The 23,852-nt window shown below is 49.9% G+C and overlaps 1 protein-coding gene across 1 annotated transcript; it reads right to left on the bottom strand.

The window, feature by feature from the left end:
- Positions 1–18,542: 18,542 nt before the first annotated feature.
- Positions 18,543–23,840, bottom strand: TUBG1 (tubulin gamma 1). The gene is made up of 11 exons (XM_056127164.1): positions 23,717–23,840; positions 23,284–23,396; positions 22,929–23,096; positions 21,346–21,414; positions 21,001–21,080; positions 20,362–20,488; positions 20,118–20,204; positions 19,877–20,026; positions 19,359–19,511; positions 19,116–19,277; positions 18,543–18,933 (listed from the first exon to the last, which is right to left on the bottom strand). The coding sequence occupies exons 1-11, from the start codon at positions 23,763–23,765 to the stop codon at positions 18,736–18,738; spliced, it is 1,356 nt and encodes a 451-aa protein (XP_055983139.1). The 5' UTR covers positions 23,766–23,840; the 3' UTR covers positions 18,543–18,735.
- Between the last annotated feature and the right edge of the window lie 12 nt (positions 23,841–23,852).

The raw sequence follows: 23,852 nt of genomic DNA, 5'->3' as shown, positions 1-23,852 counted from the left end.
AGTATAGACCAAACATGATTGCCACTCAATGCCTCCTTTGCAAACCACAACACCCAAAAGGAGAGAGAGAACAAAAGGGAATGCCCTGCCACAGCGGCAGGGTGGGATGGGGGATGGGGGTGGGAGGGATACTGGACCCATGGTGGTGGAAAATGGACACTGGTGGAGGGATGGGTTTTTGATCATTGTATAATTGAAACCCAAGCACAAAAATTTGTAAGTGTACAACTGTCCCTCATGGTGTTTCACTAATAAAAATTTTAAAAAATGTGATTTTGAATATTTGAAAGCAAATATATCTAAGATAATACAATCATGGGCTGGAGCGATAGCACAGTGGTAGGGCGTTTGCCTTACAAGCAGCCAACATGGCCGACCCGAGTTCGATTCCTCCGCCCCTCTCGGAGAGCCCGGCAAGCTACTGAGAGTATTCGATATGCCAGACACAGTAACAACAAAGTCTCCAATGGAGACGTTACTGGACCCGCTCGAGCAAATCGATGATCAACGAGAGGGCCTTTACCTTACCTTACCTTACCTTAATACAATCATATTCTTTGGCCATCACTTTTGATTTTACATGAAAAATCTCTTCTCATGTATAAATCTAAGAGTACCCTTGAAAGTCACCTGAGGGGCCAAGTGATAGTACAGCGGGGAGGGCGTTTGCTTTGCACGAGGCTGACCTGAGTTCAATCCTCAGAATTTGATATGGTCCTCCAAGCACCACCAGGAGTAATTCCTGAATGCAAAGCCAGGAGTAACCCCTGAGTATCACTGAGTGTGACCCAAAAAGAAAAAAAAAAAGAAAGTCACTTGAATGCTAAGGGAAATTTCAGTAGGCCACAGGACCCTCTGAATACTTTAGAAACTAGGCAAAATTTAAAAAAAAAAATAAAAAGGTTGTGTTTCACTATCTCTAGGATTATGAAAGACCTTTCATCAGTCCTTATCATTTTATTTATTTTTTAAAAAAATGTTTAATGACCCAACTTTCAACATTTTCTTTCTTTCTTTCTTTCTTTCTTTCTTTCTTTCTTTCTTTTTTACTTTTTGGGTCACATCCAGCGATGCTCAGGGGTTACTCCTGGCTCTGCATTCAGGAATTACCCCTGGCAGTGCTCAGGAGACCATATGGGATGATGGGGATAGAACCCAGGTTGGCCACCTGCAAAGCAAATGTCCTCCCCACTGTGCTGTAGCTCCAGCCCCTAACCTTATCATTTTAGGACGAATGAAAGGTCTTTAGCCTTATATATTTAAAAAACGTTTTATTTGTTGGAATTTATGCATTGCACAGTAGAATTTTCAGGATTCTATAACTGTCCCTTTTTATTGCTGCAATTTGCTTTGGTGCCTGGTTTGGAACCGAGGCTTCCTCTCACCTCTGAGAGGGGCGGGTTCTGCCTCTGATCTGCAGTCCCTCGGTTCCAGCTCTTGTCCACATCTCTGTCATTGCCAATTGCCACATCCCTACTCAGAGTGGCTGACAACTACGGGTTCAGCCTCCCAGTGCATTATCTTTGGTCATCTTCCCTGCCTGCCTCTGAATGATGTCTTGCTGGGAGGAATTCATGAGTGTTGGCAGTGTGGCTCAGTTGTCGAGCGTCTGCCTTGTCTGTGTCAGGCCCCAGGTTTGAGGCCCTGGACCTTTCACAAGCACAGCACTCAGAAAGATAGGAGTATATCTATCATTTCTATTATTGATTATATTTTTTCCCCTTTTTTTGCTTTTTGTGTCACACCCAGCAATGCACAGGGGTTACTGCTGGCTCTGCACTCAGGAGTTACTCCTGGCAGTGCTCGGGGAACCATATGGGATGCTGGGTATCGAACCCGGGTCAGCCATGTGAAAGGCAGATGCCCTACCTGCTGTGCTATTGCTCCAGCCCCTGATTATATTTCTTTTATGAGACGGGGGCCCCACGGTGGTGCTAAGGAGGCCCTGGGTCCTAAGGGTCAAATACAGGGCCTGGGGCAGGAGAGATAGTACAACGGGCAGGGCATTTGCTTTGCATGTGGGCGACCAGGCTTCATCCCTGGCACCCTCTAGGTTCCCCTGAGTCCACCAGGAGTGAGCTCTGAGCATCACCTGGTATGGCCCAAACCACCCTACCCCCCGCAAAAAAATAATTTCAAGGTCTGTATCAGTAGGCATGGTAGGCATGGGCTCTAGCCCTTAGAGTTATCATTTTCCCTGTTATCATTCTTTTGTTTTTTTGGGGGATCACACACCCAGCAGTGCTCACAGCTCACTCCTAACTCTGCACTCAGGGATCACACCTAGCGGGATTTGGGATACCATATGGAGCTCTGGGGATCAAATCTGGGTTGTCACATGCAAAGCAAGTGCCCGACCTATTGTACTATTGTGTACCATTTTCCTGGTTCCTTGAAATCATTCTTTATGTAACAGGGAGGGCCTGCATCTTCAACTTGGTGCCAGAATGCATCAGCACATTGCTTGTTGGAGGAAGAGTGATAGAGATCACATGGCACAGAACGTGGCATGGACCATGAGGGCCTTTTACTAATTAGGCCTTTCCAATCTTTCTCCCACCATATTCACATGGTTAGTGACAATGTTGGTTTATTTTGTTTGATTTTGGGCCAGGCACAGAGGTACTCATGGACTACTTCTGGTTTGGTGCCAGAGGGCTGCTTTCCAGGGTGCTTGGCCTTGAACTTGGGACTTCGACGTGCAAAGCAGATGCTCAGCCCTCAGCACCATCTACCTGGACACACCAGAGTGGTATTTAAGATCTTATAATCCCCACCATTTGTGCTTATATGTCATCACAATTTTTTTCATGTATTTTTTTCCTAATGAAATTTTTTCATTATGCTAAGAATGATTTCCTACTTTGGCTATACTGTGTGAGTTTTTTGTGTGTGTGTGTGTGGGGGGCAAGGCCCACTGGGCATTGCTCAGGGATTACTCCTGCCTCTTCACAGGAATTACTACTGGCAGTGATCAGGGGACATTCTGAGGATTGAACCTGGGTCAGCCTCGTGCAAGGCAAACACTCTCCCTGCTGTACTATCTCTCCAGCCTTCTACTTGTTGTTCTATTTATAGATTGAACCCTTTGAATAGCTAGGCCTAAGTTATTTGTAGAGTGTTTATTGTTTTTATGTGTGTTGAAATATTGGGTTCATTTTGATTCTATGTTTATGAAGTTATCTGTAACAATTGTCAGTGCCAAAAATCATATTGACACAGTTCCATCAGCTGGGTCAGGCTAGTGTATTTACCTAATTAAAGCTATTTAGGAAATTGTTAAGTAAAGTAAAGTAAAGGCCCTCCCGTTGATCGTCGATTTGCTCGAGCGGGCCCAGTAACGTCTCCATTGGAGACTTTGTTGTTACTGTGTCTGGCATATCGAATACGTCACGGGGAGCTTGCCAGGCTCTGCCGTGCGGGCAAGATACTCTCGGTAGCTTGCCGGGCTCTCCGAGAGGGGCGGAGGAATCGAACTCGGGTCGGCCATGTTGGCCGCTTGTAAGGCGAACGCCCTACCCGCTGTGCTATCGCGGGTTAAAAATTAATTTTTGAGGGCCTGGAACATATGAACCCCTACTCCCTGTTGGATGTGGCCCCACCTCTTTCCCCACAAGATACTGGCAAATAAAGCTTCCTATTCATTTTTTAACTTTAAAAAAATTTGCTTTTTTTTGTTTAATTATTTTTTTATTTTATTTTATTTTTGATTAATTAATTAATTTATGTTTTTTGCTTTTTGGGTCACACCCGGCAATGCACAGGGGTTATTCTTGGCTCTGCACTCAGGAATTGCTCCTGGTGGTGCTCAGGGGACCATATGGGATGCTGGGAATCGAACTCAGGTCAGCTGTGTGCAAGGCAAACGCCCTACCCGCTGTGCTCTATTGCTCCAGCCCCCTGTTTAATTATTTTGGAACTGTTTGGCCATGCGGTGCAGGGAGTGAACCCAGCATCTTACACATACAAGATATTACTTTGCCCCGGAAGTACATTCCCTGCCGAGAGCTCTGCTTTTCTCTGTCCTGGTCTGCCTGCCTTCTAGATCTTTCTCTAGTTTAAGACCTTGGCTGTTTTAACCTAGGTCAATGGCTCTTTGACAATCCCTTTCTGCAGGGTCTGTGGGCAGGACAGAGACAGTTGTGAGGATCAGTGAGTGGGAATTGTCCAAGTCCCTTCCCTTGCCCCCGTAAGCCCTTCTGTTGATTAGTGATAGGAGCGAGTCAGCAGCTCCCGGAAGACATAAGGAGCTGATTCCTCCAGCTGAGGTGTCTGGGATGCAGCTGGGGCCCTGCCTTTCCCAGTGCTCCCGCTGGCCCAGCAATGGAACGTGACTTTCAATCATGTAGTGAAGCCATGTCCTTCTCAGACCCTCCCGCAGATTGGAATAAGAGTCATTTTCATTTTCTCTCTTCTAATCTGAGTTGACCTGCATGTGACAGACTTCCTCTTCTTGGCATTAGTTAGAAGTGTGTGAGAGTACAGAGAAAAATATTTTAATTTTTTTGTTTGGAGTGGGGCCATACCTAGCTGTGCTTGAGGCTTACTTCTGGCTTTACCCTGAGGGAACCACTCCTGGAAGGGCTTGGGGGACCAGACGGGTGCAGGGAATCAAACCTGGATTGATCGTGTATAAGATACCTGCTCTACCGTCTCTCCAGCCCCCAGGAACTAAAAAAAAGGATTTTATATTCTGGTAGCCTTTGCTTTATAAGGGCAGAATTGCTGTCTTTCTTTCTTTCTTTTTCTCTCTCTCTCCCTCCTTTTTCTGTGAGTGAAAAAATAAAAATATCTATTTACAGGAGATATTAAGACATGATTGCATGATTGCAAAAACAAACAAGTCATATATATACATATATATGTATATATATATATATATATATATATATGTCTCCTGCCTCTGCGCCTGGCTGTCCTCACTGGGGACCCTTGGAGGAGGGTGGGTTGAGTTTCCCTCCCCACCCCCAGCAGAGCCCCAGCAGCTGAAGACCTCTGGTTCCAGCCACAGCCATGCTTAAGACCATTCTCCACACGTTTGGAGTTGCCTCACGCATGAAGGAACCGGCAGAGGAACCCAGGTGTGCGGAACCCAGGGTGTAGATCTCCAAGCCTGCTTGGATTGGGACTGGGGCCTCCTCCACCCAGATCCCTCATCTTCCAGTATGTAGGCATTACACCCACCAATTGCCCTGGTGCCGTGTAATCCCATCAATGGCCAAGACCCAGAGACTATAAAACCCTTTTCCCAGAAGCACGCGGCCGCATTTGTGGCTGAGTGACATCTTATTATCTAGTTCTTACTCTGGAGAACCTGGAAGGCTACCAAAAGTATCCTGCCCACATGGCAGAGTCTGGCAAACTCCCCGTGGGATATTCAATATGCCAAAAGCCAGTAACAATGATGGGTCTCATTCTCCTGACCCTGAAAGAGCCTCGAATGTGGCACTTTTTAAAGTTTCAGGGCTAGGACGAAGGAGACGTTACTGGGGTCTGTTCGAGGCAATCGATGAACAGCAGGATGACAGTGATACAGTCATATATAATTAGTGTGGGGGCCACATGTGGCTGTGCTCAGGGCTTACTCCTTGCTCTGTGCTCAGGACTCAGTCTTGGCAGGACTTGGATGACCATATGGGTGCCGGGTTGAATCAAGCTAAGTCTTGGGCAAGACCAGAAGACCAGCTTCTTAATCTCTGGACTGGAGAGATAGTACAGTGTGTAAGGCACTTGCCTTGCAAGCAGCTGATACTAATACCTAATAGTAATACCTCACTGTCACTGTCCTCCCGTTGATCATCGATTTGCTCGAGCGGGCCCAGTAACGTCTCCATTGTGAGACTTGTTGTTACTGTGTTTGGCATATCGAATACATCACGGGTAGCTTGCCAGGCTCTGCCATGCAGGCGATATACTCTCGGTAGCTTGCCAGTCTCCCCGAGAGGGGCGGAGGAATCGAACTCGGGTCGGCTATGTTGGCTGCGTGCAAGGCAAATGCCCTACCGCTGTGCTATCGCTCCAGCCCCATAGTAATACCTAATTTACTTTATTTTTTATTTATTTATTTTTTTGCTTTTTGGGTCACACCTGGCGATGCTCAAGGGTTACTATTGGTTCTGTACCCAGGAATCACTCTTTGGCAGTGCTTGGGGGACCATATGGGATGCTGGAAAGTGAACTCAGTCAGCTGCGTGCAATGCAAAGGAAGGACCTCCCCGCTGTGCTATCATTCCAGCCCATAATTTACTATTTTAACCACTTACTTTTCTGGCCACATCCAGCATTGTTTGGGGGCTACTCCCAGCAGACTGAACCTATGTTTTCAGCATGCACTCCAGCCCTTTGAACTATCATTCAGTCTCCCCCGCCTTTTTTTTTTTTTTTTTTTTTTTGCTTTTTGGGTCAAACTTGGTGATGCTCAGGGGTCACTCCTGGCTCTGCACTCAGAAATTATTCCTGGCAGTGCTCAGAGGACCATATGAATGCTGGGAATTGAAACTGGGTCGGCTGCTTGCAAGACCAAATGCCCTTCCCATTGTACTATCACTCTGGTCCCTCGTCCCTATTTTAACCACTTTCTAGTGTACTGTTTAGAGGCATTAAGTTCTATCACACTGTTGTGAAACCACTAAAGCTTCTTTGTGTGCGGGGCTAGGGAGGCCATGGGGTGAGTTCTCCAGTCCTCTGAGCTTCTCTTTGCCCTGAAATTTCTTCTCCTTCCTTCCTTCCTTCCTTCCTTCCTTCCTTCCTTCCTTCCTTCCTTCCTTCCTCCCTCCCTCCCTCCCTCCCTTCCTTCCTTCCCTCCACTTCGCTTCCCTTTCCTTCCTTCCTTCCTTCCTTCCTTCCTTCCTTCCTTCCTTCCTCCCTCCCTCTCTCCCTCATTCCCACCCTCCCTCCCTTCCTTCCCTCCCAAATTCATTCCTTCCTTCCTTCCTTCCTTCCTTCCTTCCTTCCTTCCTTCCCTCCCCTTCGCTTCCCTTCCCTTCTCTTCTCCTTCCTTCCTCCTCCTTGTGACTCTCCTCCTCCTTTTCTTCCTCCTCCCCACCTCCATCTCCTCCTCCTCCTCCTCCTCCTCCTCCTCCTCCTCTTCTCCTCCTCCTTCTTCTTTATTCTTCTTCCTCTCCCTCTCCTATTTTCCCTCTTTTTCTTTTTTGCTTTTGGGGCTGTCCCCAGTGGTGCTCAGGGGCTGTTCTTAGGAGTTACCTTTGGCAGTATTTAGCAAACCAGGTATGATGCTGAGAATTCAAACCCAGATAGGTGGACTGCAAGATAAGCCCTTTAATCCCTGTACTTTCTCTCCAGACACCCTGAAATATTATCTTAATATGCCAATATTTTTCCTACCGTGAGGTAGGAAATGTATGTATGTATGTATGTATGTATGTGTAAATACATAAGTGATAAATCATTGTATTTCCACTTCAGCTAGAGCACAGTTTAAGCAGTGAGTTACAGATATAACTGATTGACCAGCCAGACCAGCTATGGCAGTATCAGATTCCTCCCACTACCTTGGAAAGATAAGAACATACAGGGGCCGAAGCGATAGGACAGTGGGTGGGGCTCTTGCCTTGCATGCAGCAGATGGGGGTTTGATCCCTAACACCATTTTGTCCCCTGAGCCCCACCAGGAGTTAATTCCGTAGTGCAGAGCCAGGAATCAGCCCTGAGCACTGTCAGGTATGTTGCCTGCCTCCTTCCCCCAAATACAGAAGAGTATGTATGGCTCAAGTGTTAGTCATGTGTTTTTGATCTTTGAATCGGAAGAGGTTTGACTTTATCAATTGTCGTTTATACTCCTGGTGATCATTAGACTTAGATAGTGTAAACATTTGGTGATAATAAAAATCTGACGTAGGTTCAGCTTGAAAAAAGGTATTGGTGCCAAATGGTAGGCTGCCAATAATAAGTCTTATCTACACCAGCATTCACTGGTAGCCTTCACTCTTCCCTAAAGCAGAGTATCCAAATGGCTTGGGTGTCCTTTGGGAATGCATCGTGATAGCAAGAAACATACTGATCTGAAAGTCCAACCCCATCTTCTCTCAGACGGCCCCCTCATCAACACAAGTATCTACTTCCTGTTTATCTCTCCCACCTTATCCAGACCCCTTCGTTGCCTTTGTCACTCTGGAACCAATACTGTGATGAATTACTTACATTAAAACAGTGAGAAGTTCTTCAGTAAGTCTCTATCTTGCTCATCTTTATTATCTTCAGCATTCACATAGTGCTTGGAACTTACTAGCTTCTCAATAAATATTTGCTGGGTGAATGAATGATGAAATTGCAGCCCAGGGACAGGAAGTGGCCTGCCCAAGATGACAAATCAAGTCAGTAAGAGTAACTGAGAGGCAGGTGTGATAACATGTTCTTTACATTGCTTCACGTTGCATTACCTGAAGGTACAGGGCCGGGGCTGTAGCTCAATATTAGAGAACTTGGTTTGGCTCTGTGAGGCCCTGAGTTCAATTCCCAGCACCACACATTGCAATTAAAGTACATAGTTTAAGGCTAAAGTTGAGGGCCAGAGACATAGTACAGTGGTTAGTGCTTACCTTGCATACAACTGACCTGGGTTTGATTCCTGGCACCACATATGGTCCGCTGAGCACCACCAGGAGTAATCACAGAGCCAAGAGTAAATTCTGAGCACTATTGGGTGTGAACCTCCCAAATAAACTTTGGTTTGGGGGCTACATCCCACAGAACTCAGGGACCACACCAGGGTCTACATTCTGGGTCACTCCTAGAAGTGCCAGGATTGGAACTAGGATTGCAGCCACATGCTAAGCAGTGTCTCCCCTCTCCTTGCATCCACTGATTGGTTCCTAGGACAGAAGTGAGGTGCACAGCTCTGATGGCTCAGGATGAGCAGCTTCCGCTTCTCAGTAGTTGCCCAAAGGCAGGTACACCCAGAAGGGCTGGAGGGAGTGCGGGAGAACCCGCTGTGTGAGCAGGGAGGATTGTGTGCATGTGGAAAGATGGAGGCTGTGTGCATGGGAGCCCGTTGGCTGGGAGGTCGCCGGGGGAATCCCTCACCAGAGCCAATGGGACCACATGACAGATTCACCAGATGGTACCATGTATAACCCATGAAAAGATTTTTAGGGGCCATGGAGCCTTCAGGTAAGACTGTCCCCTGACCCTGGATGGGGCTGTCTGTGGCCGCACTGCCTGGCTCAGGTCCTGTTTGCTGAGAGATTAGCCTGGTCCTTGTTAGCCCTTTGACCTAAAGCCCCTCACGTTCATTTCTGCTCCATTCTTTTCATGTACTTCAGGAGACCGAGTATCTTTTCCACCCATCACAGTGGGTCCAGGGCCCATGGGGATTCGTTGTCATTCTTAAGCCCAGGCTGATGAACCCTCAGCTTGGACTCTAAGTGGATAAAAGAAAAGTTCGGAGTCTCTCTAGATTCCAGATTTCTAGGACAGGATGGATCAGAGAGGGTGTAGAAATTCTCAGGCAGGACTGAGGAAAAGGAAGGTAGATTGTTTTTGTGCAAGATTGGGGGCCCATGGGGCCCGAGTGATAGTACAGTGGGGACATTGCTTTCCTTGCATGTGACAGACCCTGGTTGGTTCTCCGGCATCCCATATGGTTCCCCGAGTACCTTGGGGAATGACTCCTGAGTGCAGAGCCAGGAGTGACTCCTGAGCATCATCAAGTGTGCCCCCAAAAAATAAATGAACAAAAAGATTGAGGCCGCAGCATGAGGCTCATTGGCCCAGTTGTAGTTTGGGGGCTCTCTCCTCCTCACTGCCTACTGGCCATCTCCCATCCCCATCATGTCTGAGGCCCTTAAGCAAGGCAAACTATGGCACAGATGCATTGGAGAAACACACCCATCTGGCCGCTTAATTCTACCTGTGTGGGACTGATGGTGCATTTTCCTATCCAGTGGGCAGGATACCCCTGCATCTATACGCTTTCCACCGTGCTTCACGTGGCTGCTGCTGTCCACAGAAGCTCTTGTGATTCCTGGCTATTACTGGCACTTGGAGGGTACAAGTAGTTTGTTTCCATTCAGGCCCGAATGGCACCTTGTATAATGTATCCATTGGGAAATTGTCCAAAGCATCAAATATCAGAAATTCAATGACCTACAGTCATTTGGTGCCTGATACCACAAACTATTCAATAGTGTAATCTTGGCTCTTTCTTTCTTTCTTTCTTTCTTTCTTTCTTTCTTTCTTTCTTTCTTTCTTTTTCTTTCTTTTTCTTTCTTTCCTTCCTTCTTTGTCTTTCTTTATTCCTTCCTTCATTCCTTTCCCCCTCACTTCTTTCTTTCTTTCCTTTTTTCCTCCTTCCTTCCTTCCTTCCTTCCTTCCTTCCTTCCTTCCTTCCTTCCTTCCTTCCTTCCTTCCTTCCTACTCATGCACAACAACTGCCCTATCCACCATACTATCACTCTGGCCTTCTCTCCCTCCCCCTCCCCCTCTTCCTCTCCCTCTGCCTCTCCTTCTCCCTCTCCTTTCTCAACTGGCTGTGCTCAGGGTCACCCCTGGTTGGCTCAAAGGGCCAACCGGCTGGTGCTGGCAATCAAACCCAGGCCAGCTGCATGCGAGGCAAGCTCCTTACCTGCTGTACTATCTCTCTAGGTATTTTTTCTTAGGTCACGCATAAAAGGAATTGGGAAAACTTCATTTCTAGTTGCAGAAACATCTCCACTCTCCTGTCCTTTTGTTTTGAGAGCTGACTAGGAATACAGTAACAATATTTCTGATCTGTAAGTCAATGTGGTGAGCACAGACATTTATTCTGAGAAAGCTGTTATCAAACTGAGGGGTGGCAAGCATTATTGTGTCTTCTTGCTAAAGGGAAGGCAGAAAGTATAAAAGCTATGACCTTGACATTCTTTTTTTTTTTTTTTTGGTTTTGGGACACACCCGGCGATGCACAGGGGTTACTCCTGGCTCATGCACTCAGGAATTACTCCTGGCGGTGCTCGGGGGACCATATGGGTATTCGAACCCCAGGTTGGCCATGTGCAAGGGAAAAGCCCTCCCCGCTGTGCTATTACTCCAGCCCCCTGACCTTGACATTCTTGTTCCATGAGTTCAAATTTTTTTTTGTTTTGTTTTGTATTGTTTTGTTTTGGGGCCACAAATGCTCAGGGGTTACTCCTGGCTCTGTACTCAGGAATTAGTCGTAGAGGTACTCAGGGGACTATATGGGATCAGCTGTGTGCAAGGCAAGTGCCTTACCCATTGTACTATCTCTCTTGCCCCTAACAACAAATGTTTGCTGAACAGCTACAATGTGCAAGGACTTGCAGGAGATATCATGCACGTGTGCGTCCATGCGAGGGTGCACACACACACACACACACATACCACTGCCCCAGCCCACCAAATGAGGGGAGGAGTAGGATGCGGGTTTCTTGGGAAGGTGGGACGGTTGTAGCTTTCCAGGAAAACAAGAAATCTCTCATTGTCCTGCTATCTTCATTATTTGATTATCAAGGGGGGGTAAAAAAAGGTTTTTCCACCTCAGGAAGTCAATTTTTTCAGGTAACCAGTTTTATCTCTACATCTCATGACTTAAAGCATCTAAAATGATTTTTGATAGAAATAGTTACAAAGTAGAATCTTGATAGAATTTTGACTGTTTTTGGGAGGGAGGGGTTTGGGTCACACCTGATGGTGCTCAGTGCTTCCTCCTGGCTCTGTTTTCAGGGATCACTCCTGGAGGACTCAGGAGACCCTTTGGGGTGCTGGGGACTGAACCTGGGTTGGCCACATGCAATGATGTGCTCCATCCACTGTACTATCTCTGTGGCCCTGACTGCTCTTTTCTTAAGAGGCATATCCTGAATGACAGTCAATCGTCTCAGCCCCAGAACACAGAACACCAGCCTCTGCTGCCCAGTCTCATGGAGAGAACTGTGCACCCTAAACGTAGTGGCCTGCGTGTTTCTTCCTGACATTCTCTGTTTCTCTTCTTTCTATCAGGGTGATAACCCTTGTCCCAGCTGCTTTTACTTTTTTTTTTTGCTTTTTTTGGGCTGGAGCGATAGCACAGGGCTGGAGTGATAGCACAGGGCTGGAGCGATAGCACAGCATAGGGCGTTTGCCTTGCACGCGGCCAACATGGCAGACCCAAGTTCGATTTTTCCGCCCCCTTGGAGAGCCCAGCAAGCTACCGAGAGTATCTCATTCGCATGGCAAAGCCTGGCAAGCTACACGTGACGTATTCGATATGCCAAACACAGTAACAACAAGTTTCATGATGGAGACGTTATTGGGCCTGCTCAAGCAAATCGATGAACAACGGGAGGACAGTGACAGTGACAGCTTTTTTTGGGTCACACCCAGTGATGCTCAGGGGTTACTACTGGCTCTGCACTTAGGAGTTACTCCTGGCGGTGCTCAGGGGACCATATGGGATGCTGGGAATCGAATCCGGGTCGGCCGCATGCAAGGCAAACGCCCTACCTGCTGTGCTATCTCTCCAGCCCTCTGGGAGACATTTTTAAAGTCCCCTGACAAGTATCGGATGCTAGAGATGGGGCCCTGCCTCCAGGAGGAAAAACAAAACCCAAAATATAAAATAATAAATTGTGGGACATGCATGGCAGAGAAAGAACAGGATGTCAATGGAATATAAATGGGGGGAGGGACAAGTCTTTCTGTGGTGGTGGTGGTGGTGGTGGTGGTGGTGTGGGGATACTCCCAAGCAATGCTCTGGGGGTCACTGCCTTCATACTCTGCCCAGTTGCATGACATTAGTTGAGTGGGGGGCCACCAAAGCCATACCCAGTGGTGCTGGAGTGAGGTGGAGCACATGCAGTGTCAGGGAAGGAAATCAGAGTCTAGTGCATGTCAGCTTTGTGCCTTAGTCCTTTGAGTTATTCTCTCCGGCTCAAAGCCAGACATCTTCACTGGAAGTGACACTTCAGTGATCTGGAGGATGAAGAAGTGGCTGCCTAGATGAAAGAAGAGCGTTGGGAGAAGAGGTCCCAGAGGAAGACAGGAGATGCAGGAACAAAGGCAGGTGTGGGTGTGAAATGCCAGGGAGGAAGCATCTTCCAGGTTAGGGACATAGTGTCACGTGGATGTGCAGGGAAAGACTCTCAAAAGCAGTTAAGGGGTTGGAGAGATAGTGAAGTGGGTAGGCTGTTTGCCTTGCAAGCTGCTGACCCAGGTTCAAACCCCAGCATCCCATATGGTCCCCTGTGCACTGCCAGGAGTGATTCTTGAGTGTAGAGCCAGGAATAACCCCTGACCACTGCTGGGTGTGGCCCAAAACCAAAAAAAAAATATTATTTTTTTTAAAAGGCAGTTGAAACATTTTGTCCCCAAATACCCAGTGGATATTAAATCTTATTCATTCCAAGTCCTATAGGCTTTGGGGACTTGTGAGATCACTCAAGCTTTGGGGTAAAACACATTAAAAAAATCAGTACTATAATATATATTGATTCTGCTTTAGAGTGAGAGAAATTTACCCATTAAAAATATATCTTTTGGGCGGGGGTACGGTGCCGCCAGCAGGTCAATCTGTGAGGCGAATGCATCAGCAGCCTGATGGCACCATCAGACTTTCAGATACCCCAAAATTGCTGCTGTGCCTTTGGCCAGACCTCAAAAAGTTGGAGCAAAGTTTACCAAGAAAGTAAATGGCCAAAAGTTAGGTATATGGGAGACACACCCACAAACCACTTCCAGCTCAGCTATATAATTGGAGGCATGGCCTCTCTGCTTCCTGATCAAACTGCTTGACGGCCATGATCCCAGAGACTCAGAAACAAATCTCGAAACCCAGCGGCTTTTGGCAGAAACGCACCTGGACCGCATACAAGGTGGCTGCCGCCTCAGAAATTATTAGAAAGCCAGGTATGAGCCGGTGGTGACGGGGCAACTGCAGTCTCATGGGAAGGGGGGCAATACCAGCTTGTCCTTCACGCCCTACCGAGGTCACGAGTTGCCCCCCCCATGAGCGGCTCTCCGGCATGGCCATGGCTCCAAAGGCAAAAGGACATAGTCCAGAGCCCAACAGCTCGCGGCAGAAAAGTGAATGGTCCACACGTTAAACTATATTGCTTTGCCTCCCAGGGAGGGAAAGGGTGTTGCTCCCTTCCGCCTCCCCACCCCTCACCCCTCACCCCCCCCCGCAGCAAGGTGACCATCGCCTCAGAGCTTATAGGAAAGCCAAGGAGGTATGAGCCGGCAGTGATGGGGCAACTGCAGTCTCATGGGAAGGGGGGCGGTACCAGCTCATCCTTCACACCCTATCGAGGTCACGAGTTGCCCCCCACGAGTGGCTCTCTGGCACAGCCATAACATCAGACGCACAGAAACCAATCTCATAATTATATGGCTCTTTGCAGAAATCCAAAATCATTATATGACATTATATGATTCTTATAACCAGCTATAGAAAACAAAGTATTTCACAATGCCTTTTCAGCAGTTTTGATTGTTTCGGGGGAACTTCTAAACAATAATGGTGCATTTTTTGTTGAAATAATGAATGTAATCAATGTAGAGAAGAGTTAAGTAGAAATCATCTGCCACACAGGTATTGGGAGGGGAGGGAGGGGGGTATATTGGGGTTCTTGGTGGTGAAAAATGAGTACAGGTGAAGGGAAAGGTGTTTGATCATTGTATGGCTGAGACTTAAACCTGAAAGCTTTGTAACTTTTTCCACAGTGATTTAATAAATAAAGAGAAAAAAATGAATAAAATTATGAAAAAAAAAGTAAGGTGGAGTTCATGCCCAATTCAATCAGCTAATCAGTGACTGAATAAATAGCAGTACTCCTACATAAAACAAAACAAAACAAAAAAATATATATATATATCTTTTCGGGCTGTAGCGATAGCACAGCATATAGGGCATTTGCCTTGCATGTGGCGGAGCCGGGTTCGATTCCCAGCATCCCATATGGTCCCCCGAGCACTGCCAGGAGTAATTCCTGAGTGCATGAGCCAGGAATAACCCCTGTGCAATGCTGGGTGTGACCCCAAAAAATAAATAAATAAATAATAAAAATAAAAAATATATCTTTTTTTTTTTCTTGTTTGGGCACCACCAGGAGTAAGCTCTGAGCAACATGGAGTATGATAGCCCCCAAACTAAAAACCAAAACAAAATCTCTAAGTGATGAATTCATAAATCAGATTGTCAGGTTTTTTGTTTGTTTGTTTGTTTTCTCTTTAGGTTCTTGGGTCACACCCAGCAATGATCCCATGATACTCCTGGCTCTGCCATTCAGGATTACTCCTGGCAGTATTCAGGGGACAATATAGGATGCCAGGGATTGAATCCAGGTCGAGCACATACAATGTAAGTACCTTGCCTACTGTATTTTTGTTCCAGCCCTATTTTTTTTTCCTTTTACCTTTTTTTTTTTTGAGGTGGGGTGTGGTGTAGTTGTGCTCAGGGAACGATATGGTCCGCAGGATTGAAGTGGGTTCGTCCGCAAGCAAGGCAAGTGTCTTAGCCCTGCATGACCTCTCCAGTCCCAGCATGGCAATTAAAAATGTTCCTGTGAATTTTCCAGGGCAGTCAGTCCCTTCTCCGCTCAAACACCCAAGGGGCACTGGAAAAGGAGTGCATGGTAGAGGGGGGCCTGTCAGTGTGTGTGTGTGTGTGTGTGTGTGTGTGTGTGTGTGTGTGTGTGTGTCTGTTTCAAGACAATCTTGGGACTGAAGAGCCATGAGCCATTAGGCTTAACACCCCCACCCCACAACCCCTTCACCCCCGGAAGACCCCATCTCTGTGCCTCACCTTAGTCCCTTTTGCAGTTCCAGATTCCTTGACACCGAACTATGTTGGGTTCTGTGCTTCCTGCTACCAGATCATTGAATCCGATAGGTCTGAGGGTTCTGGGCTCACCTGGCACTGATCGTCTGGGGAGCATTACCTGGACATGGTTCATGAGGAGGTCTCCTGTGCTGGTCTGGTCTTTCTGGCTTTCTCTGCCGCCTCCAACGGCTTGAGGCTCCGGCCTCTGGGATTCCGCACCACCAGCACCACCTGCTGCCTCGGCTCCTGGGCCTGCTCGCCGCCACCTGCCTCCCCACTGCCCTCTAGTTGACACACTTCAGGCTCTGCGGCTGGCCCAGAACAGGGAGGGGCGAGCTGGCGAGGGGGATGGGTGTTCTGGAAATAGCCGGCAGGAGAGGCCTGGCTCCAAGCTGGCTTCGAGGTGTTTCTCCAGGCTAATAATTCCAGCAGGCAGAAAAAGGACATGGCCCTGCACCCCAGCCCTCCCTCAGGCCCCCTTCCCCCCCTCCCCCCACCTATTCAGAGATTTCATCCCTCTGGGTTGGCGACTTTGGGCCTAGTCACTTCAGACTTTTTCGGGGCCTTCCTGGCTGGGGAGGGGGGTGGTACGGGGTGGAGGTCAGGAAAGTCTACCTGGGAGCCCCACTCTGGGCTCTAGAGAGCCATGGGTATGGCTTGTGCTCTGGTTGTAGGCAGCTGGTCCCTCTGGCCACAGTTGTTCAGCACCCGCCTCTGGTGTGGAAGCCCCAGTGAGGAAAGGTCTGAAAGTTTTGTCCTGAGGGAGAGGGGTAGGAAAGGGGAGGAAGTGGCCCGGGGAAGCAAGGAAGCGGCCTGTGGCAGGGGGAGACCAGCGCACACTGGTTTTCCCTGAGGTCGCCTCCCTCCTGCTGGCGACAGTCAGCCGGTTAACACCCACCAGTTTGGCTCTCTCTCGCCTCCTTCAGACTCTGGCAGCCCAGGAGAGAGACAAGTGGCCGGCTGGCGCTTTGGCTGCCGTGGAGACCGATGTGTGGCCTTTCTGCCACCTCTCCTGCGGCCTGTTCTGTGCCCAGCGGTTATGGGCCAAGCAAACCCCATGTTCATTAGAATCTGGGCCTGCCCGTGGCCCTCTCTGAATGCGTGCTATGCCTTACTAAAGAGAACTAGGTCCGTGGAAAGGAAAGGACCTTCCACACCCATAGTGAGCAATGTGCTCTCATGTGAAAGAGAAAAAAAACCCTCAGTCTTCCTTAAATGCCTCAGCCTCAGATTGTCAGCTCCCAGGAGTCACAGACTTTCTAGCAGGGAGCAGGGGGAGAATACATAAGCCTGTTGCTCAGGGCTTACTCCTGCCTCTGTGCTCATGGGGATCACTCCTGGCGGGGCTCTGGGGGCCAAGTGGGGTGCTGGGGGTAGAACCCAGCTTGGACACGAACTTGGACATGTACCTTCCCTGCGGCACTATTACTCCCCCACCCCCAGAACTCTCCTTGGACTTGTCTCACCTTCACAGGGAGCAGCCTGGTGCAAACCATCACCCAGCTAGCTTCACCCTCTGGCCTTGGTTTTCCCCATGCCCCATCCTGTCACAGCCCCCAGGATTATACCACTCTAGCCGCATAGTTGTTCAAGGTCCCCATTTTCTCTGCCACCCCCCGCGCTCATGCAGTGACACTAAAGGCCTCAGAAATGGGATGATCTTACTCCAGACTCATAAGGTAAGGGTGCAGGGGTTGGGAATACTCACGTTCCAGCCATTTGTTTCCAGCTTGGCCACTTACGGGCTGAGCCACTTGGTAAATGGGTCAGTCTTGGCCTCAGTTTCCTCACTTACAAAACAGGATTATGAATATCTAGCACTTTGTCATGAGGACTTTAAAAAAGTGAAATAGTTAGTACATAGTCCATATAAATATTTACTGTAGCTGCTATCATCTTCACCTCTGGGATATACAAAGGTCCAAGAGGGGTTCTGACAATGCACCACAGTTCAGAGACATGCTTTGCCCTTTTGAACCTGAAGATTATGGTCCCCAGGGGCTGAAGAGCTCAATGAGCTGAGCACATGCTTTGCAGGTTGAATCCCCGAGCACTGTTGGGAACCATCCCTGAGTACCACTGGGTGTAGCCCCGTGAAACAAAACAAATTATGGTCCCTATACGTTTCCTACTTTCCTGAAATCTTCCACCAGGAATGGAAGGTCTTGAAATAACTAGAGCCCACCCTAAAGTACAATCATGGCTCCTTTGTTCTGGGCTGCATTACTTTAATTTTTTGGTTTTTGGGCTATACCCAGCGGTGCTCACTGCTTACTCCTGGCTCACACTCAGCTCCTGGAGGGCTTGGGGATTATATGGGATGCTGGGGATTGAACCTTTGGCCCTGGGGTCATATCATTTTTAGTTCAGGCTTGGGTTCTCCTAGTCTCACCTTTAGTGGGCCCTGGCACTTGGGGTATCTGTTGCTTCCCCAGGGCAAGTGTGTATGGGGGGATGAGGGACACAGATCTGCTAGTATAATGATCAATGCTACACTGACATGGGCAGGCAACAAGGTAGAATTTTACCTGATCTAGGGAGTGGCCTGGAACCCAGAATATCATCCAGAGAACAGAGTATCTATCGCTCAGGAGCCTTTCACCCAGGAAAGGAATGTCTCAAGGTGGGTCAACTCTACCCATGCTGTCCTGAACGAGGTAGAAGGCAAAAATGCAGGGAGGTTGTAGGCTCAGAGCAGAAAATGCTGGAAGCGAGGACAGACCGAGTGAAGGAGACAAGAACAGGAGTCTCCCTCCCCAGCTCTCCAAGCCTTCAAAGAGAACAGTGCTGAGATGGATGTCCAGTGCTTTATTAAACATTTACAGTCTCAGGAGAAGACAAAGTGTCTCCAGGCCAACAGAGAGTACGTGGACGGCATGAGAAAGATATAGAAGGTCCCTGATCTGTGCTCTGAGCGGGTGGTCAGTCAGGTGAGGCCTGGGCCAACCAGTAAGGCAGCTGAGGTCCCTGCGTGAGGGGACTCACTGCTCCTGGGTGCCCCAGGAGATGTAGTCCGGCCGCGTGGCTGCGTGGTACTCATCGATGAGCTGCTGCACGATCTCTCGGGACGTGTCCAGCTCGTCAAAGTTCTCCTTGAAGATGTCCTCCTTGCGGAACTGCTCCAGGAAGGCCTCCCGCTTCCGCAGTTTGTCATACTGGCGACAGGTCCTCTCAAAGAGCTTGGGGTGTACCAAAAGTAGAGGTCATGAAAATTTTGGGGATTGACATGGCCCACAGGGCCAGGGAACTAAAGGATAATCTGCATAGAAAGAGCCTAGAAGCAGGGGTGGTAGCAGGAAGCAGAGAGACAGGGCAGAGCTGGGACGGTGATGAGGAGAAAGTGGTACCCAGGGAGGCTCACCGAGGAGATGCTAGTGTGGTTGGCCATCATGAGCCCGCTGACCCGATGGGCTGATGGCAGGTATGGAGACTTCCTGGACAGGGCCACCTGGATGCTGGCGGGGCCCCAGGGGATGAAGTTGGCCAGCTTCCTTTCCCGGATCCTCTGCAGGCTCTTGTGGACCTGGGTGGATACAGCTGTGATGGGGGCGGCCTCTCCTCTACCCACGGGGCCCGGGTAGGGGTGAACGGAGGAGTCCCATACCTGGGTGGGGTCCACCTCGCCCTGGATGATGTTGAGGATGGCGATGTAGCAGTGGTTGGTCTGGCGGTCCCGGCCCGTGGACACCATCACGTTCTTAGGCTGTAGAAGCCGCCTCATGACATCCAGGACTGTGGTCTTCCGCACGCTGGCCACCTGAGGGTGAGCAGACCACAGGGCCGCACCGGCCCTCAGGACACCAACCAGAGCAGTGTTGGCAACCCCTGGCCCCCGTCAGAGTCAGTGTGGTGAGTATATGTGTGTGGGTGTGGGTGTCACCGGGTGAGTACCAGTGAATAGTCTGGGTCTGTGCTGAGTGGCGGGGTGTCTTAGCCCTTCTCTGCTCAGCATCCAAGCATCCACAGCCCCAGCCAGTCCCCGCCCCGCAGGGCGCCACAGGCAGAGCCCAGAGGAGCAGCTGGCTGGGAGCCAGTCGGTGCCCATCCCTGACCCTGAGTGCAGATCCTGGTGGCCAGCAGGGAGGAGGGAAAGGCTCAGGGTCCACCGGGGGTGGCTCTCACCGACTGGTCTGTGGTGAGGGGCGTGTAGCCGGTCATGAGGAAGTGGAGGCGCGGCGTGGGGATGAGCGAGGCAATGAGGCCGATGAGGTCGTTGTTCATGTAGCCGGGGTAGCGCAGGGTGGTGGTGCTGGCTGACATGATGGTGGACACCTAGGGAACAGGTGTGTGTGGGTCATGGAACTGAGCTGGTGCAGGGGCAGGAAGGGGTCTGAGTGTGATGGCGCCCACATGTGGGGCTCACCAGCTGGTTGATCTGCGAAAAGGACGGGTTCTGGATGTGCAGGCGGTCTGTGGCGATCCTGTTCAGGGCCGTATTGTCCAGCACCACCTGTGTCGGGGGAGAATCAGGACACAGATTTGTGAGGACCAGCAGGACAAGAGGCCTGAGTGCACCTGGGGCCCTCTGGATAGGGACTTCGGAAATGCAGGGACGTGGTCACCCCGCCCTGGGGTGGCACCAGGGAAGGGCAGACTCTGGTGCTCACCACACAGTCCGCGTTCTGGGTCAGCCTCTTGAGTGTGAGCAGCGAGTTATAGGGCTGGACCACCACGTCACTCATCTCGTCCTGGTTGGGAAATACCGAGTAGGTCTGGACCAGCTTCTTGGGATACCTGGTGGGAGTAGGGAGAAGAGGGCCAGGGCAAGGAGGTCTAGTAAACATGGGGCTCCTCCCAACTGCAAGGAAGCAAGTAAATCTGGAGAGGGGAAATCTGGATAGGGTTGTGGGATCAGAAGAGGGAAGACTTGACTTTTTGAAGTCTCCAAAGGAGAATGGGGAAGCATTCTTTTTGGCCATATCCAGTGATGCTCAGGGTTACTCCTGACTGAGCTCAGGGGACCAATTGGGATGCCAGGGATCAAACAAAGGTGAGCCAGATGCAAGGCAGACGCCCTATCCATTGTACTATCTCTCTAGCTCCTACATTTTACAATATCAACTTCAGACCAATCATGCTCTGTGGCCTGCCACCTAAGCTCCAAACTCTACAATCCAATTCCAGACATCAGTGTGACATTTTTTTCACCCACAGAAGGAAACAGAAGGAGTCTTGCTACGCCAGAAAATACAAGAATCTGTTGAAAGAAGTCCCTTGGAAATCCAAGTTCTCCAAAACACGCTTACCGGTCATTCAGCCGCTCCAGGAGGTAGGAGCCCAGGCCAGAGCCTGTTCCCCCAGCGATGGAGTGACACAGCACGAAGCCCTGCATGGAGAAAGGGCAGTCAGGGTCCCAGGTCCAGCATTGGGATTTCCACCTGGATCCATCACCCCATCTTTTCTGGACTCCTATCTCCCTGAGCAACCCCCCTCCCTTCACCCCAGGAAGCTCTGCATTGTCTACAGCAAGGCACGGTGGCTCTTGTCTAGAGCACAGCAGACATGGTGGGTCTCGGCCCTAACAGGTAGTTTCTAAAGGGAGTTGCCAAACCTTTGCCACCTCAATTCCTACCAGCTCCTGAGACACCCACCTCGAGGCTGTCACTGCCATCTGCTTCGCGATCAATGATGTCAAAAATGTCCTCGTGGATTTTCTCTCCCTGTAACAGACACAAGGGTCAGAGTGCGGCAGGAGCACGGGACAAGGACTGTGACCTTGAATGCCACCCCCTCCCTATGAGTACCTACACATCCTTCTGGAGCACCGCCCTCTGCTTCTCACTGGCAGTGAGACTGGCAAATAAGCACGTTGTGGCCAGGCTGCCTGGACTTACAAGTTGGCACCAACCAGTCTAGCGGCTGAGTTCGCCTGGGAAGGTTGCTGCCTCTTGCTCTATCTCTGTTTTCTCATGTGCACAATGAAGGGGATCATGATCAAGGTCCATAACCCCCCTGACTTAAGATCCTTGCAGCCAGTAATGTTATAGCACTCAAATATTTCCTATTTTAGAAAGGATATATGATAGATAAAGTAAGTTAAAAAGTACAGCTCCACTGGGTATCAGAGGAATGCTTATCAAACACAGAATGATTTCTGCAAAGCAGGAATAATGAAAGAGATAATGAAAATAAAAGGCCTTATCTTCACTGAGCTCCACTGTTGTTGCTACCTGACTTATATATTATCTTTTGGTTTCAGAATTTGGGGGTTCTGGAAAGGCAGATATAAGACTGTGTGCCCACTGTACCGACCTCTGGGGCGGCTGGCAGCTTCATTTAAGTGTAGTATGGTCTATCACACAGCACTAGCTAGCACAGGCTGTTAAGAAATTACGTTGTTTGTGACTGTGAAGATGGGTTAAAGGGCTGGTGCATATTCTTTGCATAAAGGAGGCCCAGGTTCAATCCCTGGCACCAAATGGTTCTCTGAGCACTGCCAATAATGGCCCCAGAGCACCAAGCTGATCTATCCCCAGGCATCATCAGATGTGGCCCAAAATAAAAACAAACAAATAGAAAAAGAGGTGATGTAGTTGGATTGGGGAGATGGCTCAAAGGGCTGGAGCACATCTTTTGCCTACAGGGACCTGGGTCTAATCCTAGGCAGTTGGTCCTATGGTACTTACCACAAGAGACAACTAGAAAGCACTAAGCTGGGGTTGCTGTTGAACACTGATGTGGCCCCAAAACAAACACAAGAAGGGGGGCAGGTGATACAGTAAGAACATTGTGCAGGGCGCTTGCCTTGCATGCTGTACACCAGGTTTCAATCCCAGGCACGCCATATGGTCCCTGAGCTCAGACACAGGAGTGAGCCCTAAGCACAGCTGGGTATGGTCCCAAATAACAATAACAACAACCACTTCCCTCCCCCAACCCCCAACACACACACACACACACACACACGAAAAAAACAGTTGGGCTAAGAAAATGGCTCAGAGGACTGAAACAAATTTTTGCATGCAGGAGACCTGGGTTCAATCCTTGGAAGTTCAAGCCTTGCAAGGAATGGCCCCTAAGCCAAACCTACAAAAAAACTCAAAGCTGAGTTAGAAAATAGAACTCCCTTAGCCGGGAGTCTCTCCCTCTACTTTTCTTCTATCTCTGATCTGGTTCCATCTCTCCAGGGGTGGCCCCAGGGCCCATCCTCCTGCAGGAAGGAAGAGCAAACAACCTGGGAGAATCCACTGGCCCAGTTGTTGCCGGCTCCTCCTCCGTGCTCTGACAGGTAGATGTTCTCGGGGTTGTAGAGCTTGGCATAGGGCGAGTTGAGGATGGAGTGGATCACCCGGGGCTCCAGGTCCAGCAGCACCGCCCTGGGGATGTAGTGCTCATCGTCTGCCTGTGGAGTCGAGGCCAGAGACCGCCCATCAGTGAGGCCAGCGCAGGGCTGCCGGCTCCCTGCCCTCCCTCCTCCAGCTCACGCCCTGACCCCTCTGCCCAAGCCCAGCAGCCGGCAGCCAGGCCGCTGCCCTGCCCTTCCTGCGCCCCCGGGCCACTGGCGGCGCTGGGGCAGTCGCTGGGGGCACCTGGTAGAAAAAGACGTCCTTGCGGTCAGTGCCCTCGGTAGCGAACTCCTCGACGATGCCCTCGGGGCTGATGCCATGCTCGGCACACAGTTGTTTCCAGAACTCGAACCCAACTGCAGGGGAGGGGCGAAAGAGGATATCTAGGGTTGGGCACGTTCCAATTTAGGAGCTGGGGACAGAGCGCCTGGGTCCGGGGACAGAAAGGAATCAAGCGTCGGGCGCAGCCAGCGTCTCCGGAAAGGGCTGAAGTGCCAGCGACTGGGCACGCAGGAGCCCTCGGGGGTTGGACAACGGGACACTGGGGTCAGGCACGTCCCGCCTTTCGGAGCACAGGAGGACTCTGCAAAGGGCAAATGGAGTCCAGGATCCCACAGCAAGAGCCCATAAAAACCTTAAGGACCCAGGCTCGTGGAGGGGCCGGAGGTTCGCTCACTCTGATTGCCGCACTGGCCCAACTGCAGGGTGATGATTTCCCTCGGCATCGTTCCTTAGGCACCAGCGTTGCGGCCGCTCCCGCCAGCCAAGCCGCGGCTCACCAGCCCGCCCGCCGCATTGCGCAGGCGTCAAGC

The sequence above is a fragment of the Sorex fumeus genome, unplaced genomic scaffold (genome assembly GCF_029834395.1).
Source record: "Sorex fumeus unplaced genomic scaffold, SorFum_2.1 ptg000063l, whole genome shotgun sequence".
In the NCBI taxonomy this organism is placed as follows: domain Eukaryota; kingdom Metazoa; phylum Chordata; class Mammalia; order Eulipotyphla; family Soricidae; genus Sorex; species Sorex fumeus.
The sequence above is the reverse complement of the archived record's forward strand: the minus strand, read 5'-3'. Positions and strand labels throughout refer to the sequence as shown.